Source organism: Bactrocera neohumeralis, unplaced genomic scaffold, assembly GCF_024586455.1.
Source record: "Bactrocera neohumeralis isolate Rockhampton unplaced genomic scaffold, APGP_CSIRO_Bneo_wtdbg2-racon-allhic-juicebox.fasta_v2 ctg453, whole genome shotgun sequence".
In the NCBI taxonomy this organism is placed as follows: Eukaryota; Metazoa; Arthropoda; class Insecta; order Diptera; family Tephritidae; genus Bactrocera; species Bactrocera neohumeralis.
This window is the reverse complement of record NW_026091547.1, coordinates 119358-139154: the sequence shown is the minus strand read 5'-3', so window position 1 is coordinate 139154 and position 19797 is coordinate 119358. Positions and strand designations below refer to the sequence as shown.

The 19797-nt window shown below is 37.1% G+C and overlaps 2 protein-coding genes across 2 annotated transcripts; both read left to right on the top strand.

The window, feature by feature from the left end:
- Positions 1-1709: 1709 nt before the first annotated feature.
- LOC126767183 (uncharacterized) lies at positions 1710-2647 on the top strand. Its single transcript, XM_050484761.1, has one exon. The coding sequence runs from the start codon at positions 1773-1775 to the stop codon at positions 2382-2384; it is 612 nt and encodes a 203-aa protein (XP_050340718.1). The 5' UTR covers positions 1710-1772; the 3' UTR covers positions 2385-2647.
- A 12120-nt stretch (positions 2648-14767) lies between these two features.
- Positions 14768-16604, top strand: LOC126767192 (uncharacterized). The gene is made up of 4 exons (XM_050484768.1): positions 14768-14824; positions 15911-16090; positions 16155-16311; positions 16388-16604. Exons 1-4 carry the CDS (start codon positions 14768-14770, stop codon positions 16501-16503), a joined length of 510 nt encoding a protein of 169 aa, XP_050340725.1. The 3' UTR covers positions 16504-16604.
- The last annotated feature ends 3193 nt before the right edge of the window (positions 16605-19797 follow it).

The window sequence follows — 19797 nt, the reverse complement described above, 5'->3', positions numbered from 1 at the left end:
GATCTATTCTACTGTATTATTTTCCGGAAAAATCAGTTTGAAATAGTACGCATATACTTCATCGTTCCCTCTTAAATATTCCTCGCTAGAGAGATCCGATAATAAACGCGTCCGATCGCTGCTCAAATCAAAGTGCTATAGTGAGAACCGCGGCCTACGATGCGCTGTTTATAGGCACACTCCCGCCGACCCCGGCCGAAAGTTAGCCATTATTTGTAGTAAAAAGTAAATGACAAAAAAATGTTTTTGTGGGATATCCATAAGAAATACACATATACCATCACGGAGCTTTCTGCAGACCTTTTTAAAAAATTAGATAAAACGTATCCTACTTATGTCCTTTCCTTGGTTTTAAGCTACCTCCCCAATAATTTTCAGCCTAATCGGTCCAGTCGTTCTTGAGTTATAAATGTTGTAACTAATACGACTTTCTTTTATAGTATAATCGGTTGTCAAAAAAGTCTCGCGGTATTTTTATTGAATTTTTTTTTATTGAAATTGAAATGAATTTTCGATGACTCATGCCCAGCTCTTGACCGATGCTACGGCTGCTACTATGCCGGTCTCTTTCGACCAATTCAGCGATTTTATCGCAATTTTCGACGACAGGCCTTCCGGAGCGTGGTGCATCTTCGACCACCTCTACACCAGAACGAAAACGTTGAAACCATCGTTGTGCGATGGAAATGGAAACTGTATCAGGTCCATAAACTGCACAAATTTTATTGGCGGCTTGAGATGGATTTTTGCCTTTATCGTAGTAGTACTGTAAAATATGCCGTACTTTCTCTTTATTTTGCTCCATGTTTGCGACGCTATAACTCACGAACGACTTAAAAAAAACGACAATCAATCAAATACATGTTAGCACGTGAAATTAGCTTTCCAAAAAGGTATAGCATGACCCGATGTGACGAATAAAACTAAAACTACGCGCTTTCAGCGCCAACTAGCGAAAATACCGCAAGTATTCATCCCTCCAAGCGCTCCTCATATAGGTGGTTTATGGAAATCAGCGTTAAAAAGCTTTAAATCCCAATTTAAAAAAGTAGCTGGAACCTACAAATTTAATTTTGAAGAATTTACAACATTATTAATTCGTATTGAAGCCATTCAATTCATGGCCATTGACAACACTCTCGCAAGATCCCTCAGATCCAACAGCTCTTACACCAGGGCATTTTCTCAAAGGAGCACCCATTCTGGCCATACCTGAGCCAGGCGTGGAGTCGCTATCCTTATTAAACAGATGGAAACGAATTAAAATTCTCCATCATGATTTCAGCCGCCGATGGAAGGAAGACTACATAAAGGACCTTCACAAGAGATACCGGTGGAAAACTCAAGAAAAGGCACCAAAGCTTGGAGACTGCGTCCATATACAAGATGATTGTCTCCCTCCTACGGAATGGCGACTCGGCCGCATAAAACAACTTCATTACGGTTCCGACGGTCATGTTCGAGTAGTCGATCTCCGCGCCCAAACCGGAACGCTAACCAGACCGCTCGTCAAATTATGCTTCCTACCAACCGCCGAAGATAAAGAAACGTAAAACCGAAACAGCAATGTTAATAAATCAATAAATCGATAAAACATATAAACCGCTTACCAAATCGAAACCTCGAATAACCTAAGTGACACAAAAGACCTAACATAAATGTCTGATATCAAAATGACATCCTATTCATGCCACATATCGTGGCACAAAAGTCCATATTATTGTAAATTTCACAATATATTACTAATATCATCATTTCTCTCACAGAGTAATATGGACGTCGATATGGCATCATCGTCAACGCCAACCATGCGTTCGGCAGTTTCCGCCCCTCGCTCTGAAGCTGCCCCAATAGCAGCACCCCGGACCAACACTGCACCGGCAGCGCCTCGAATAAAGACAGGCTCCACCGCGACAACGGCTCCGCGTCAAAGCACGCCAGCATTACCAGCGGGTCTGCAACTAATTCGTTGTCCACTATGCCGCCGCCCGCATCGGCTATCGCACTGCGGTATCTTCAAAGGCATGCCGCCGATGCAACGCCAGCAGGTGGCACAGGCGCACGGGTATTGCCCGAATTGCTTGGCAACTTCCCACGCAACTCAGGAATGCCCATCACATAATCATTGCCAAATCTGTGTGCGGGCTCATCATACGCTGCTGCACCGTACTACCAGACGTGACTCCGGGCGCCCACCGGCTCCTCGCACCAGTAGTAACGTCAGGCGTTCTCAAATGACTCCTGCGACACCATACCGCCGGCGCGGACCTTCTCCAGCAGAATCCCGTCCCGGGCGCCAAAACCGTTCAACATCAACACGACGCCATCATCTTAGGCCGCAATCCCGCCGGTCAACAGGTCTCAGCAGCTACAGCGGCTTCTAGGCTAAATACTCGCCTAGAGGGGCCGGGATGGCTAAATGAGTAGCGACGTCGCATCACATTTGCATCAATTCACCACACCGAATCAACCATGCACCTCATCACGCGAGAGAACACCACACATTAACACACATACACGCACATGCACCCAAACGCGATTCTACATAAGTAGAACAAAAGGAAAAGAAAAATGATCTCGCGCACCTTTTGTCGATACGACGTCGATCAAGTAACAGCTCGGCTTTCGCAGCATCCCGGTTCTTTCCGCTAATTACCCGTCTGTGTATATATATATGTATCTATTTAACGTTTTCAAAAGAACTACTGTTTGGCAATTTGTAGCCGCGTTTGCTTATTTTGTACATGTATATATATAACATACATATATTTTAACTCTAACTTAAATTTTAAAACATTTTAAAACACATTTTTTATACTATTTTCTAAGTGCATTTTATAAAAATAAAAGTTTATAACGATTCTTTGGAATCTGGTGCATTTTTGGTTTTAAAAGAAAGTGTGATTGGCCAACAAGGTAAGTTTAGTGTACAATCGCCGACAAACAACTTAAGCTCGACGCTTTTGTAATTTTCATAACTGATAAATTTATTAATGTAGTCAATTAAAGTTTGCAAGCGCCTGTGTATATGCTACACAAATTCATTTATGTACGTACTTTAAGCAACTCGAAACACATACATATGCAAGCGTTTTAAAAATTATTTGGTTGTGTGGGAGATGGTGGGAATGTGCTCCAACAAATCCTTGTTGCACCTTATTCTTTCCGTCTGTGGGGAACACCTTTTCAAGCTGTTTCAAATGCTGCCACCGCCGAAAACTTTATTCAACGGATTTATGTGTTCGCCGGCAGCTTAATGTCGTTTAAATACATTGCAACAGCATTCTGGCATGCATAGCTCGTACATATTTACACATATGTAGCCAAATAAAACAAATGTTGGTGTATGAAGGTATAATGAGCCCTATCGGTCATATGTATTTTTATATGTATTTAACCCAGTATGGGTTGATAGTCTGCATGCAACGACTTACAAGCATATAAATATTAAATCCTTGTTTCAAAGTATTAATGTGAGATCTTCAATACTCCTGTAAAGGTATGGTAGTAAGTGCGTTGAGGTGTGCTTCTAGTTTATTTGGATTATTGTCATATTTATAGCAGCTACTTGGTGTGACTCTACACCTGCAAACTGATATGCGTATGTATTTCCGGAGTATTAGTATGACAACTTAAAGCTCCGTTACGCACACATACACAAACATAGAAAATACTGACACTAGGTACATTGGCTGCTAACTGCGGACGTTTACTACTACTCTTACATCTCACATACATATGGTATATACAAACCCATAACAAGCATGAACAAGCATTGCCATGAAAAACTTTACTGGTCTCCTAGTATGATTTTTCAACATTAACTCGGATCATACAAAATAATAGAATTGCAAATTTTCCAAAAGTTTAACATGTTTTCGATTAGGCCTTAAATGGATTTGAATGTCATGGTGGAGCCTTTTTATCTACTTTTCCCTTTTTCAAAAGTGGGGGTATACACGTTTGGCAATACTTAAGTTGTAAAGAAGTCTCATATGTAAAATTTACGTGCTTTAATTTGTATGCATGTGCATACAGTCATATACCTACGCATTTTGTATAGAAATAGTTTATTACTTTATTTCGGGGTACGATCTTTAGACCACCATGCATGAATTTATATATTAAAATGAATTTAAATAAAGAACTATGAGACATTGTAGGTTTAATTTTGATTATTAAAATATATTCAACTTATGTTGTAAGTAAAATCGAAAATTGCGTTTCGATTACGAACCGAATAAAGTATGTGAAAAACACATTCGGATCAAAGATACCGAAGTTTATAGAAGAATTGGTATGACTCTTATTTTCATTGCTTAATAATTTATGCATACAATGTTATCACAAAATTCACAAAAGATAAATTGGCTAATTTAACTCTGCGCTCATAAAAGTATGCATCATATCAAATCATCAAATGGGGTTTGGGTAAACACAACTATTTTGACTGTTTTCTGTCTCCAATATGTTGCTTATGCTTATGTCTTGTTTGCTTATATGTATGCTTTTGTCTAACTGCTGAGATATAGTATTTGATCTTCCAAGGGAGATTGTTGTTGTAAGCATATCTATAACTGTATCACCGTGAATGGGGCTTTAAGCCTAATATTATAAAATCGCTACTTTCACATAAAGCTTAAAAATATGTTTGTATATTAATTATATGTATGAAAAAATGTTTTCGAAGAAAGCATCGACTACTTAAAGAAACGATGAAAATAATAACTGAACCGACACATAATTATGGATTATTATTTTTTTAAACTTTATTAAGTGTTAAGTGTTCATAATGAAGGACCTGCTTTCGATGGTTAGACACAACTTTAACGTCTACTGAATTTATCTGACATTTTTCCCTGTGGTCGGGAAGCAAAATTACGTAGACAGCCCAAGTGCACCCAGTTCACAATTATTGTAGATACCACTACTTTCAGATCTTGAAGATAACAATAAGAGTTTTTTGAATACCCTCAGTTTACCAAATCCTAATATGTAGAGATGCATGGAATATAAAATATTGACCCCTTAGAAAATAATGTATTTATTATATAACTGAAAAATCAAACAATATTCGATGTATTGACCCTTTCCAATAAAATTGCATCAAATACTTAAACTCTTTGAGAAACAAGCTAATTGCCAATGAAATTACAACCTTAAGCTCAAAACAAGGCAAGCAGGTTTCTCTGAAAAAAAATTAAAAAAGTACTACATAAACATTTATTCTTTTGGTATCTTTTATTTTACATGAATTGAAATTATATGAAATATTTATATTATCTTAATCAGCGAATTAACTTCAATTTCCAAAAAACAAATCTCAGAATAGACACTCCCACAAAGCACTGCCTTGAACAAAAAAAAATTCCTTTGAATTCAATTTCTTTGATGATAAGCAAAATAAATATCATGTCAAGCCACCTGGCGTTTATGTCCAAAAGAAACTAAAAAAGTGAACAAACAGCTTTCACAAATAAATCAGAATAGGTACCGGCCAATGGTACCAATACAACAAATTAAAGGGATATTCTCATGTAAACACTTCTATTTTTATACAGCTAAGGAAGTATAATAGTTTTGATAACGGTTGTTTTTAATCCTAAAATAAAAGCAGATATAGGTTTATATATACCAAAGTGATCAGGGTGACGAGTAGAGTTGAAATCCGGATGTCTGTCTGTCCGTCCGTCCGTCTGTCCGTCCATCTGTTATATATACCAAAGTGATCAGGGTGACGAGTAGAGTTAAACCCGGATGTCTGTCTGTCCGTCCGTGCAAGCTGTAACTTGAGTAAAAATTGAGATATCATGATGAAACTTGGTACACGTATTTCTTGGCTCCATAAGTAGGTTAAGTTCGAAGATAGGCAAAATCGGCCCACTGCCACGTCCACAAAATGGCGAAAACCGAAAACCTATAAAGTGTCATAACTAAGCCATAAATAAAGATATTAAAGTGAAATTTTGCACAAAGGATCGCATTAGGTAGGGGCATATTTGGACGTAATTTTTTGGAAAAGTGGGCGTGGCCCCGCCCCCTACTAATTTGTTTGTACATATCTCGGAAACTACTATAGCTATGTCAATCAAACTCTTTAGAGTTGATTCCTTTTTCCATATACAGTTCAAAAATGGAAGAAATCGGATAATAACCACGCCCACCTCCCATACAAAGGTTATGTTGAAAATCATTGCGTTAACCGACTAACAAAACACGTCAGAAACACTAAATTTTACGGAAGAAATGGCAGAAGGAAGCTGCACCCAGACTTTTTTTTAAATTGAAAATGGGCGTGGCGTCGCCAACTTATGGACCAAAAACCATATCACAGGAACTACTAGACCGATTTCAACAAAATTCGGTATATAATATTTTCTAAACATATTGATGACATGTACGAAATATGGGTGAAATCGGTTCACAACCACGCCTTCTTCTAATATAACGCTATTTTGAATTCCATCTGATGCCTTCTCTGTATAATATATACACACAGCTATAATAGTTTCCGAGATATGTACAAAAAACATAGTAGGGGCGGGGCCACGCCCACTTTTCCAAAAAATTACGTCCAAATATGCCCCTCCCTAATGCGATCCTTTGTGTCAAATTTCACTTTAATATTTTTATTTATGGCTTAGTTATGACACTTTATAGGTTTTCGGTTTCCGCCATTTTGTGGGCGTGGCAGTGGGCCGATTTTGCCCATCTTCGAACTTAACCTTCTTATGGACCCTAAAAATACGTGTACCAAGTTTCTTCATGATATCTCAATTTTTACTTAAGTTACAGCTTGCACGGACGGACGGACGGACGGACGGACGGACGGACGGACAGACATCCGGATTTCAACTCTACTCGTCACCCTGATTACTTTGGTATATATAACCTTATATCTGACTCTTTTAGTTTTAGGACTTACAAACAACCGTTATGTGAACAAAACTATAATGCTCTCCTTAGGAACTTTGTTGCGAGAGTATAAAAAACAAAGAATTCAACCGATTGCTTTAAAATTTACATTTACATATGTTCTTCTACTCATTTATAGTTATCGTTCCTACCAGAATTGTTTATTTTCGAAAATATTTTCACATTTTTTTAAACGATTTTTAACGAAAAAAACAAGATTTTCGTGACTTTATTTTGAAGTTAGACATTTTTTTTTAAAGAAATTGATTATATTTGGTAGGGACGATAGCCGAAGAACTACTGAATAATAATCCATTCTATTTTGTTATTTCAGACAACATGAACAACCGCTGTCACCATGACCAGTAAACTACTTTTTTTTTTTGGGGACTACTTTGATTTAAAAAATATATATAAAAAGTGTAAAAAACGGAAAAAAAAATTTTTTGTACATTTCAAATAAAAATATATTAAACAAGTAAGGAAGGGCTAAGTTCGGGTGTCACCGAACATTTTATACTCTCGCACAATAAAGTGATAATCGAGATTTCATTATACGTCATTTACATATTTTTCAAATACCGTATTTTTGTAAAGTTTTATTCCGCTATCATCATTGGTTCCTAATGTATATACTCGTATTATTCAGAAGAGGCATCAGATGGAATTCAAAATAGCGTTATATTGGAAGAAGGCGTGGTTGTGAACCGATTTCACCCATATTTCGTACATGTCATCAAGGTGTTAAGAAAATATTATATACCGAATTTCATTGAAATCGGTCTAGTAGTTCCTGAGATATGGTTTTTGGTCCATAAGTGGGCGAGGCCACGCCCATTTTCAATTTTTAAAAAAAGCCTGGGTGCAGCTTCCTTCTGCCACTTCTTCCGTAAAATTTAGTGTTTCTGACGTTTTTTGTTAGTCGGTTAACGCACTTTTAGTGATTTTTTGTACTCTCGCAACAATGTTGCTAAGGAGAGTATTATAGTTTTGTTCACATAACGGTTGTTTGTAAGTCCTAAAACTAAAAGAGTCAGATATAGGGTTATATATACCAAAGTGATCAGGGTGACGAGTAGAGTTGAAATCCGGATGTCTGTCTGTCCGTCCGTCCGTCTGTCCGTCCGTCCGTCCGTCCGTCCGTGCAAGCTGTAACTTAAGTAAAAATTGAGATATCATGAAGAAACTTGGTACACGTATTTTAAGGGTCCATAAGAAGGTTAAGTTCGAAGATGGGCAAAATCGGCCCACTGCCACGCCCACAAAATGGCGGAAACCGAAAACCTATAAAGTGTCATAACTAAGCCATAAATAAAAATATTAAAGTGAAATTTGACACAAAGGATCGCATTAGGGAGGGGCATATTTTAACGTAATTTTTTTGGAAAAGTGGGCGTGGCCCCGCCCCTACTATGTTTTTTGTACATATCTCGGAAACTATTATAGCTGTGTGTATATATTATACAGAGAAGGCATCAGATGGAATTCAAAATAGCGTTATATTAGAAGAAGGCGTGGTTGTGAACCGATTTCACCCATATTTCGTACATGTCATCAATATGTTTAGAAAATATTATATACCGAATTTTGTTGAAATCGGTCTAGTAGTTCCTGTGATATGGTTTTTGGTCCATAAGTTGGCGACGCCACGCCCATTTTCAATTTAAAAAAAAAGTCTGGGTGCAGCTTCCTTCTGCCATTTCTTCCGTAAAATTTAGTGTTTCTGACGTGTTTTGTTAGTCGGTTAACGCACTTTTAGTGATTTTCAACATAACCTTTGTATGGGAGGTGGGCGTGGTTATTATCCGATTTTTTCCACTTTTGAACTGTATATGGAAATACCTGAAGAAAACGACTGTGTAGAGTTTGGTTGACATCGCTATAGTAGTTTCCGAGATACGTACAAAAAACTTAGTAGGGGGCGGGGCCACGCCCACTTTTCCAAAAAAATTACGTCCAAATATGCCCCTCCTAAATGCGATCCCTTGTGCCAAATTTCACTTTAATATCTTTATTTATGGCTTAGTTATGACACTTTATAGGTTTTCGGTTTCCGCCATTTTGTGGGCGTGGCAGTGAGCCGATTTTGCCCATCTTCGAACTTAACCTTCTTATGGAGCCAAGGAATACGTGTACCAAGTTTATCTCAATTTTTTACGGACAGACAGACGGACGGACGGACAGACAGACATCCGGATTTCAACTCTACTCGTCACCCTGATCACTTTGGTATACATAACCCTATATCTGACTCTTTTAGTTTTAGGACTTACAAACAACCGTTATGTGAACAAAACTATAATACTCTCCTTAGCAACATTGGTGCGAGAGTATAAAAATGAAAATGATTGAATCTTGTTGTCGCATAAAAAAAATTTTCCTAAAAAGTGGTAAAATGTATGCGTTCACATGAGAGTACCCCCTTAAGGCAAAAAAGGCCAAACTTTTTACTTCCTGATAACCAGAAAAAATAAAACAGTCACCATGGTGCCGGACGCATTTCTATTTGGCATACGTTGTTCTTTTTCATCTTTAAAAAAAAAAAGAAAGACACATTTGTGACTCCAGCACATTTGTCTACCTCTCAAAATGCCAAACATTACATTTGACCGAGAGATGTGCACGATGTTCATTTTATTTTCAGAGCTAACCGATGTCCTTAAGGCAAATAAGAGTGGTGAGATAGGTGAGGAGAGCAGCAGCTCGAGAACGAGCCTAGCTAAAAATAGTTACTCTTACTTAGGACTTACGAAAAACCATGAGCGTGTACACATAAAAATCACGCGTGCATTCAAATAGGGCAACAAAAACATGCTCTCACAGATAAGCACACAGTAACCTGCAGTTACATTGATGATGAGATCTGAAGTAGACTTTTCTGAGTTAGGAAAATAACTAACATTGAATTGACACCCAATTAAAGAGCAGCAAGTACAAGGAGGCATAAAGAACACAATTATCGACATGAAAACGAACGGTAAATAGGATATATAAGACAAAAGCAGAAGCAAAGCAGCAAAAAACATAAAATAAATGATAGCATATAGCACGACAGGCCGACTAAAGGCGATAAATTTGTTTATAAACCTTTGATACACAACTTATACAAGCAAATACATCTACACACCAACAATAACACACACATATACCCATAAGTTTGCATACATTTGGCTGTAGGTATGTGGATTTATGTAGAACTTCGTGTACAGCAAAATTACCGTAGGCAATTAAAAAAAATGCGCATAACACACATACAATGATATGTAGTACGAGCCCACGCATAAAAAGCAGCAACAACAACAACCAATGAACGCGTACACAACACAGAAAGCATGTATAGTGATAACATTGAATATTTCTGTGGAAGCCAGTGCAGGTGGTAAGCATGTTGTTGGCAATGTAGAGAGTAGCCTACATATAGGCGATTTAGCTATGTTACCCATAAAACCTGCTTTAGCACCGATAACACTGTGCTCTGAGCCTCGCCACATAATGATTGACAATGACTAGAGCAAACTAGTGCAAAATTATTTTATGGTAGTGCACAACAGGCTGAAGGGCAGCAGTGAGGTAGGAAGAGAAACATTGGGAAAATTAAAATTCGGAACAGAAATCAGTAGATCTACCAACCGAGCGCTGTAAACTCACAAAAAAATTATTTCAATTTGAAAAATGAGAAGACCCACAAAAATGTTGCAATGCGAGAAAAATCTAAATAAAATACATCCAGCGGACACATTTACGCGAACTGGTATACTCGCATATGGAAGATAAGTAGGCAGGTAGTGTAGTTTTGTGAGATTTGTTTTTTATGCTATGCAGATATATATGGATATTAGAGGTTATGATGAAATATTTGTTATGAAGGTTCAATGTGCTCAGTTTGGTTGCGGTCAGCAGTTAAATATAGGGTAAGTTTTTAAAATCTAACAGACGCGCTAAATGTTTTCCGCATTTTTATAAATACGTTTTTCTACTTAAAATATCCGCAAACAGGCTTATAACGTCAATCAATAGATAAGTCATTCAACACCAAAGTCAAGAAAATTTATAAATTCAATTACTGATCACCTCAAGCCTTCTTAGTTCCATCCTAATGCTGGAGCTGTCTCGAAAACCTCACTTCATTAAAAATAAATCGATTTCCAGTGAGCTTTACTGTATCAGCCTTAAATAGCACAATCTCAACGTATTAATAACGTGACCACCAAACCACTATACATGCAACTGTTGCCGCTAATTCCTCCAAGAAGATCGAATATTTCAGTTCCTAGAAGTGCACCTAACACAACCCGCTAATATTTCCTAGATCTAAAAAATTATAAAAAAGTTTTAATCTGGTAATGTCTTCTTTAGCATCAAACAGAATGAAAGCAAAGAGTTGTGTCTACTCTGTATATTTTGTTTAAAAATATTCAGGTATTTTAACCGTACCATTATAGTTTCTTTTTAATTACACAACATCCTAATAGGAAGTTTTGCTATGGTTGGGTGTAAAAAAAGGGCTTGTCAAAGTGTCATGCAAACCGGTCGGAAGATCACCTTTCACTATACTCTTGTGTCCAATGCAAGAAAACCAGCATGTAAATGAAGGATTTCGAAGGAAGAGCATAGCCACAATCGGTCTACAAGGGAGACATGCCATCCAGGACAAGAGCTAGGGCAAAAATCCGGCTACACCATCGCAGCTACACCAGATAATAGACCTCATTAGAGTTTGTAATTCAAAACTATATATTTATACATACAAATATCCCAGCGGATTTGATATTACTAAAAGGTCTTAGGGTTGCATCAAAAAAAGGTACAGAATATCTTGATCTTGAAGTGGATCTCACATCGAACGAGAAACCTGGAATGGGGTCAACCCCTCAATCAGACTCTGATAAAGAGGAAATATATATGTATCTGGCTATTTGTACGAATTTAATTGGTAGAGACAATCCTTAAATAGGCAAATAAGACAAGAATGTAATCTGGGTCGCACAGAACTATAGTAGGTGTTTTAACAGGACTCTGTCTTATTGGCAGACATGTCAAGAGGTAAGATCACACATTCTACGCGAATCCAAGATGTTGTATAGGAAAAGAATCGCAACTATTGGAAGAGGGTTTTGATGAACTTCATCAGAAGCACAAGGTGGTTCAAAGTGGCCATAATAAAGTAAAGTATTCTCGGTCCCGGTGGTTTTAGGTGTGTCGTTAAACATCCGCTCTGCATACATACCTATGGTAGGTACCTAACATGAAAGAAATCTTGAAGCCTTGTTAAGTCCCAATAGAAAGAGATTGGGGTAGAGCGAGAGAGAAAGATAGAGTTGAAGAGAAAGATTAAAAACGAGAGGTTTTATGTTCTGAATAACCAAATGATTTCATACATCATTATCAACAATTTTTCATCATAAAAGTTCTATAGCAAAATATCAGGTTATTTAGTCTTCTTTCAAGCTTGTATATATGTACATATACCATACATGTACATATAATAATATATTCGTTTTAGCTTATCATGTGTCGAATGAATTTATAGGTCTCACGTTTATTCAGTCAATTTGTAGCTACCAGATAAGCACTAAGTAAGAATTATTTTAATTAAAGTAAGACGAAGAAGCACTTTGACTAACTGTTCAAATATCATTAAACATGCTTACTTATCAGCAAAGCCGAAATTCTAGTAAATATAAAAAGTCATAAATTTACAGATGAGATAACATTAAACACATACACACATATATTAAATTGTACACTTGAATACAACCCCATATAGCATAAACAATATGGTGTTTTAAAAATTGTATAAAAGTAATGAAAATATCAAAATAAAATTAGAATGAATAAATTCTTCCTCGATATAAGACTTTTCAATTCCCCCCACCAGTAGTAAGGAATGACAAATTCTTTTTTAGGTCAATGTTTGATGATACAAATCAAACACTAATAGTTATACATATATCACAATTACATATACTTTAGCTCAATATTGCCGTCTCAGTAGTATGTGATCTCTCAAAAATTATTATTGAACATTATTTCACTAGCAACAAGTGATTATTGAATATAGTCAATCAGTTAACGGTAGCGGTTATCAATTCAAATTCAAAATCACAATAGTGACACCAATTTTAAATTCAACTTAGCTAAATTGTTGCTTTTAAACTTCCATAATATTTAAATTTCGCTAGCGACATCCTTTCAAAATAATGTTCCTACCCAAGTTGTAAAAAGTGTGCTTCAAAGTAAAAAACAAAAATAAAACTTATCAGCATTACAATTAAATAGTGACTTACTACATAACAAGCACCTAAAATTATCACAAAGCTACTACGAGGAGACAAAGTACTTAACTTTATTTAATTTAACCAACTCACTGCTGTAGTATGTAGGTAAGCAACAGTAGGAAAGCTACGAGGAAGCAGCATTGAGCAACAAAAACTGACAGCAAACAAGAAGAAAAGAGCACTAGGCGTGCCCTTGAGCACGAACATTAAGAAGATTGGCGAGCAGCAGAAGTAGCGGTTCTCCCAGTTTGCAGTTAAACATATAATAAGTGGTTGTACAATTGTCACACCTCTGTTGTACCTATCAACAACTAAACGGCTAAATAATAGAGTTGTAGACGTTAAGTTCTTCTATGATATACAATAAGTCAGCGCACATTCTGATAGGTTCTTCCTACTAAGAGCCATACCGAATTCGTTTCTACAAAAAAGTTTAACCGTTTAAATCAATTTCGGTTAGGTTACAACGAGAGTAATATCGCTTTTAATCTGCTCGAATTGTCTGAACTAAATGTCGAGATGTGTCCTTGTCCTGTTTTATGGGAATGAATGGTGAAAATAATTTCTGAACTCTTAGTTTTTTAAACTTAACGTAAAGTTATATAAAAATCTTTTCCAATCAGTCAGAAATTCTCTCAAACAAAACCTTCCTTTTTCAAATATGAAACGCACAAAACTATTATTTAAAGTAAATTGTGCATGTGTACTTGTAGTGAACACAAGTCAAAATATTTTCTTGAAAGTCCACCGCAAATTTATGACATGCCGCTATCTGAAAACTTCGAGAACTTGTAACAGTAATACTAACCAATCGAAGCAAATGTAGACCAAGAGCTTCTGAAATTATTAATGTTCACTAAAACCATGTTCTTCGCTTTTAGACAGAATCCCTCTTTCAGTAAACTGTTTCAATTTCTGTATCTCTATTTGGCCTCTCTCCTCTATTTCTTTACCTACATTTTTGCTCTCTCTTTCACTTTATTCCCCTCTCCCTCTCTCTAGTTTATCTCAAAAATATTACTTGCGATGATATTGACAGTCAAACAGAAAGCCTTCAATGCAGCTGTCCCGACAAACATTGAATAGTTCAAAATCTTGCCTCACGAAGCGCATGTCCCACAGGGCATCTCCTGGACTTATTTGAATTTGTATGCACGTGTTTGGCTTGTATGTATGTAGCCCGAGTTGAACTAACAGGTGGTAGAAACTTAGGCGGATCAATGCGGGTTCGACCGCCGTTTATCATTTTGAAAGTGACATCAATTGAATGGTGTGCAGGGTGTCCTTAACTCTTAAAGCATTTATAATTCAGATTTAGTTACGGTAGTAATGTAGAACGCAGCAATGCGCACACATACGGAAAGAAAGCTAGAATAGATTTACAAAAAATACGGCTTAGAAGCAAGAAATAAGCAAGAAGCGCTCGGAAAGTTAAAAGCAAACTCTGGCGCATGGTGGAGTCACGTGTTGAATAAATGGCAATGAATTTGATTTTTTTCACTCTCTCCCACTTCAAGCTAAGCACATGGTAAGGCAGGCGTAGTTGGTTTCAGCATTAAAAGCACTGCAACATCATGCTGCCGCTGCTCCACCAACAACCAATCACACATGTCGAACAACTCAAACGCAAAGTAATAACAAAGTTATTTGAAGTTGTCACTAGTTCAGTGCTTTTCATATGCTTACATACGCACACATCGACATATATACATACCCAGCAAAACCTGCTTGACCGAAACTCCCACACATTTACACAATTTTTACTTATTACTAACACACCCTCACAAATCATTTAATTGCGTAAAGAGTCTATCCGCTGTGCCTTTTGATTGTTTTATATTACAAGCTCTTCACACAACATCTTTTCTATAAAAACAAAACAAAAAAGACAAACTGATTTCGGACTTGCCACTGTTTATGGAAAACGATGCATGTAAAAGTATACAACATGATAACATGATTGTTTACATTCGTTTATTCGTTGCGAAAATTCGAATTCAAAGAAAAAGAAATTCGGCACGCGTGTTAAATTGTGAAAAATTTGTATTCTAATTAAATTTGGTTATATTTTATGAAAAAAGTGATTAAAAACGTGATTATAAAAGTGGTACATATATAATTTGAAAAGGTGAGTAAACGAGTAAATTTTAATATTAAAAAAAACATTTAGTGCTTGCATAAAAAAAAGGCTTTGCAAAATCTCATCGCCTCTTTATTTGAAAATATGTAGTATTAATGTGAATTCTGATAGTGACTCAAATGTGGAAGAATTGAGCTTTATATCTTTAAATGATTATGATAGCCAAGATACCATTGATAGTAATAGTGACAATGTGAATATTGTAGTGAAAAATGATAAATGCAAAGAAATAAAAGCTTGGGCTTTACGCAATAGAGTGTCCCACAATACAGTGACTGATTTGTTTCAAACTTGCGAAAAATAGGTTTAGTGGATTTGCCCTTAACAGCAAAAAGTCTATTAGGTACAAGTAGAAAAAAGGTTAATATTGAAACCATTCCAAGTGGCGCGTTTTTATATAGAGGAATTCAAAATTATTTTGAGAAAAATTCATTTCCCCACAAATAAAAGATAGCATTGTACTATATAGTAGATGGTCTTAGATTATTCAAAAATCTATATGCATACATTACTATTTTTCTCACATGTCTCTTTGTTTCTTTTTTCAGATTATTCACAAAAGTGATGAAATGCGCAGCAAAAAGTTCGTGAATGCAAGGTCCTCATCCGCAAAATTTATCAATCGGTATGCCGAATGACTGGTGAAGATGTCGACAACGTTCAAACCGAAATTGCTTCCACCCTACCATTAAATACGCTTGCTGCAGCTTTGGAAATGGACGAAAAATTGAAATGCGACGAATTTGCTGCTACAACGGTAAGTAATATATAAACTTTTTTCAATAAACAATTCAGTTTTTACAAACTATTTTTATTTACAGAAACAATTCGTTTTGAGGATAAAAGGTACTTCAGATAGTGTACATGATGTGTTGCGAAGTCTGTACACTGATGAACTTCTTTATTTATGTAACTGGGACGGTAGGGGTGGGAAGCAACCTCTCTCCAAATTCCTGCTGGTTTCCAACATTTTATACGGTAAATTCTGTTTTTTATTTAATTTTACTTACAATTATTTGTTTTAATTTGTAATTTTCATTATGTTTTTTTATAGATTCATTCATAACGTATGGATTGGCAATGTTCGAAAAACAAGTTCGAAAAGCCATTGAAATGAGCCACCATAGGCACAAACAAAGAATTTATAGGAAGAGGAAAACTGAGGAGTGAACCCTTTAAATATTTAATAAAAAGTTATATGTATTTCTGATATTATTAAAAAAAATTATTTTAATACATACTAGATTTTAAGATAGCATTGCAAAGCAGGAATTGAATTAATTATGAAATATTTATTTTAATTTAAACTTTAATGTAATTTTGGTTAAAAATAATTTGAAAAAAAATTAAAAATTAAAAAAAATAAAAATCTTTTATTTTGAGATTCGAACTCGAGTCTCACGGAATACCAAGCCGTGCGTTTAACCACTAGGCTAGTATAGCATGCAGCGTCGCGCTTCCCTGGAACCAGTTTTCCCCGTTTGCCTTAAATTTAACTAAAGTGTGAGTAGCGAGGATATAGTTTTATTGTAGCAGAAAATGTGTGCTCAAGAAGGTGATAAAAAATCACATGTATACAAAAGTTTTGGGAGGTTTTTTGATTCGCCCTTAAGAACGTGATAGGAAAGTGTGACAATTAAACCGGCACGCGTTACCGGCATGTCACTAGGTAACATGACCGGCACTGTTCTAACTGGGTACTGTATAATAAAAGCGCATTTAGCTGCAATTACTTATTAGTGCCGGAATACAGATTTTTTTGTACGTTTTATAATTGAATAGTTTTGGATTAAAAACAAAAATAGTTCCTTTATTTTAAAAAAGCTGAAAATTAATAAGCAAACAAAAGGCAAGCAAAGTAATTTGCGCTGTAAGGGAATGAGAAATTGATGCGCTGCGAACACAAGTAAGAGCGAAAATCATTTAGAACTAGCATTAAAGTAGCCGAAAGAATAATTTATAAGGCAACGCCGCACAAAAAATGAGACGAACAAAAAAGCAGCATATGAAAAGAGCTCATCAAGACCAGCAGGGACGAGTTCGCGTTGCGAACATATGTTGAGATGAAGTGGAAATGGAACGTTGAAAGAGGGCATAACATAGCTGAGTAGCGATATTTAAAGTTTCTGAGAATAGTTTGATTACTCAACACTTCACTTGTTGGCAGAGAATTTGGTCTTTAAAAGGATAAGAGAGTATAAATTAGTAAAGGGATTAGATGTTTAAGACATTTATAGATTAGTAGATCAAAGACAGGCTACTACTAATTTTGCAATGAAGAGAGATTCATTGTACATAAGATGGAGCATCAAGTAAAGAAACCTATTAAAACCTATTTTATTTTTAAATCACGTTGTGAATATAAAATTATTGAGTAGGTGACTCTTCTCGAAAGGTGAATTAAAAACAAATTATTCCACAAAAATAAGCTTTCTGTAGCATGAAATTGCCGATCGCTGTTTTTAGCTCCTTAACTCTATAACTTCAGAATACGTTGTATGTATTATCGGCTAAACAAATCAGTATAAAAATCGTGTAAGTCAAAATATCCCAGCCATATCGCTAGATTTAGATGTTCTTCAATTAAAAGGCAAATTAATCGCACGGGCAGCATTCAAGAGCACTAAGCATATTAGAAGGACTAGAACTAATGAGCAATTGCTTATGGACTTGGACTTTGTTGGGGCGCATATAATCTATGGTACAACGAAAGGCTGACATCTTGGAGATACAACAATTGAAAAATCCCCGGCTTACCGTAATAAAATACATCTTTTTGACAAAAAAAAAAAACATAGCTCCCTTCAAGGGCGATACACCTTCAATTTTTCGGTATCATTTTTATGGCACAATTTGTCTTTTTGTTTAAATAGGCTTTCGAATAAAATTTCTTCCTAGCGAGCATTCCTTTGAGATCTTCTTCTTAGTTGGCGTAGACACCGCTTACGCGATTATAGGCCAGTTAACAACAGCGCGCAAGTCGTTTCTTCTTTTCGCTACGTGGCGCCAATTGGATATTCCAAGCGTAGCCAGGTCCTTCTCCACCTGGTCCTTCCAACGGAGTGGAAGTCTTCCTCTTCCTTTGCTTCCCCCGGCGGGTACTGCGTCGAATACATGACCTAGCCAGCGTAGCCGCTGTCTTTTAATTCGGTGAACTATGACAATGTCGTCGTATAACTCGTACAGCTCATCGTTCCATCGAATGCAATATTCGCCGTGGCCAATGCGCAAAGGCCTATAAATCTTTCGCCGAACTTTTCTCTCGAAAACTCTCAACGTCGACTCATCAGTTGTTGTCATCGTCCAAGCCTCTGCACCATATAGCAGGACGAGAATTATGACTGACTTCTAGAATTTGGTTTTTGTTTGTCGAGAGAGGACTTTGCTTCTCAATTGCCTACTCAGTCCGAAGTAGCACCTGTTGACAAGAGTTATCCTGCGCTGGATTTCCAGGCTGACATTGTTGGTGGGTTCTCAAATATACGAAATTATCTACAACTTCAAAGTTATGACTGTCAACAGTGACGTGAGAGCCAAGTCGCGAATGCGACGACAGTTTGTTTGATGACAGGAGATATTTCGTCTTGTCCTCGTTTACTGCCAGACCCATTTGCATTGCTTCCTTGTCCGGCCTGGAGAAAGCAGAACTAACGGTGCGGGTGTTGAAGCCGATGATATCAATGTCCTTTCCGATCCTGACGGAGTTTTTCGTGTTGCTCGACGTCAGTTAACACAGCCGTATTAGTTTTGCGGGGATACCAAATTCAGACATCGCGGCATAAAGGCAGCTCCTTTTCGTGCTGTCGAAAGCAGCTTTGAAATCGACGAAGAGGTGGTGTGTGTCGATTCTGCTTTCACGGGTGCATGCTCCTTATCTCCCCCCAACCTCCCCCCGCCGCTTTGTTGTTCTTCAGACGGGTAATTGCTATTCGAACTTTTTCATGGTCCGGCAATGGAACGTCCGCTCTGTCGTCATCGATTGGGGAATCGGGTTCGCCTTCTGCTGGCGTTTTGCATTCACTGCCATTCAACAGGTTGGAGAAGTGTTCCCTCCATAATTTAAGTATGCTCTGGGCATCGGTGACTAGATCACCACGAGGGGTTCTACAAGAGTATGCTCCGGTCTTGAAACCTTGTGTAAGCCGCCGTATTTTTTCGTAGAATATTCGATCATTACCCCTGTCGGCCAGCTTATCATGATTTTCGTACTCACGCAGTTCGGCCTCTTTCTTTTTCTGTCTGCAAATGCGTCTCGCATCCCTCTTCAACTCTCGGTATCTATCACATCGCGCATGTGTTGTGGTCGATCATAACGTTGCGAGGTAGGCAGTCTGTTTTCTCCCCGCTGCGACACGGCACTCTTGCTTTTCTTTGTCATTTTCCGAAAACCAATGGTTCGGAAGCAGCTGTACGTAAGGAGTTTGAAATGCTATCCCACAGTTCCCTTATACCGAGTTGTTGACG

What these genes read in the sequence shown, in the direction of transcription:
- LOC126767192 (XM_050484768.1), top strand. Translation starts at nt 14,768, where the DNA reads ATGCTGCCGCTGCTCCACCAACAACCAATCACACATGTCGAACAACTC. An exon ending in TCGAACAACTCAAACGCAAA is followed by an intron (nt 14,825 to 15,910) that starts GTAATAACAAAG and finishes TGAAATGCGCAG; the next exon opens with CAAAAAGTTCGTGAATGCAA. An exon ending in GGTTTCCAACATTTTATACG is followed by an intron (nt 16,312 to 16,387) that starts GTAAATTCTGTT and finishes GTTTTTTTATAG; the next exon opens with ATTCATTCATAACGTATGGA.
- LOC126767183 (XM_050484761.1), top strand. Translation starts at nt 1,773, where the DNA reads ATGGACGTCGATATGGCATCATCGTCAACGCCAACCATGCGTTCGGCA.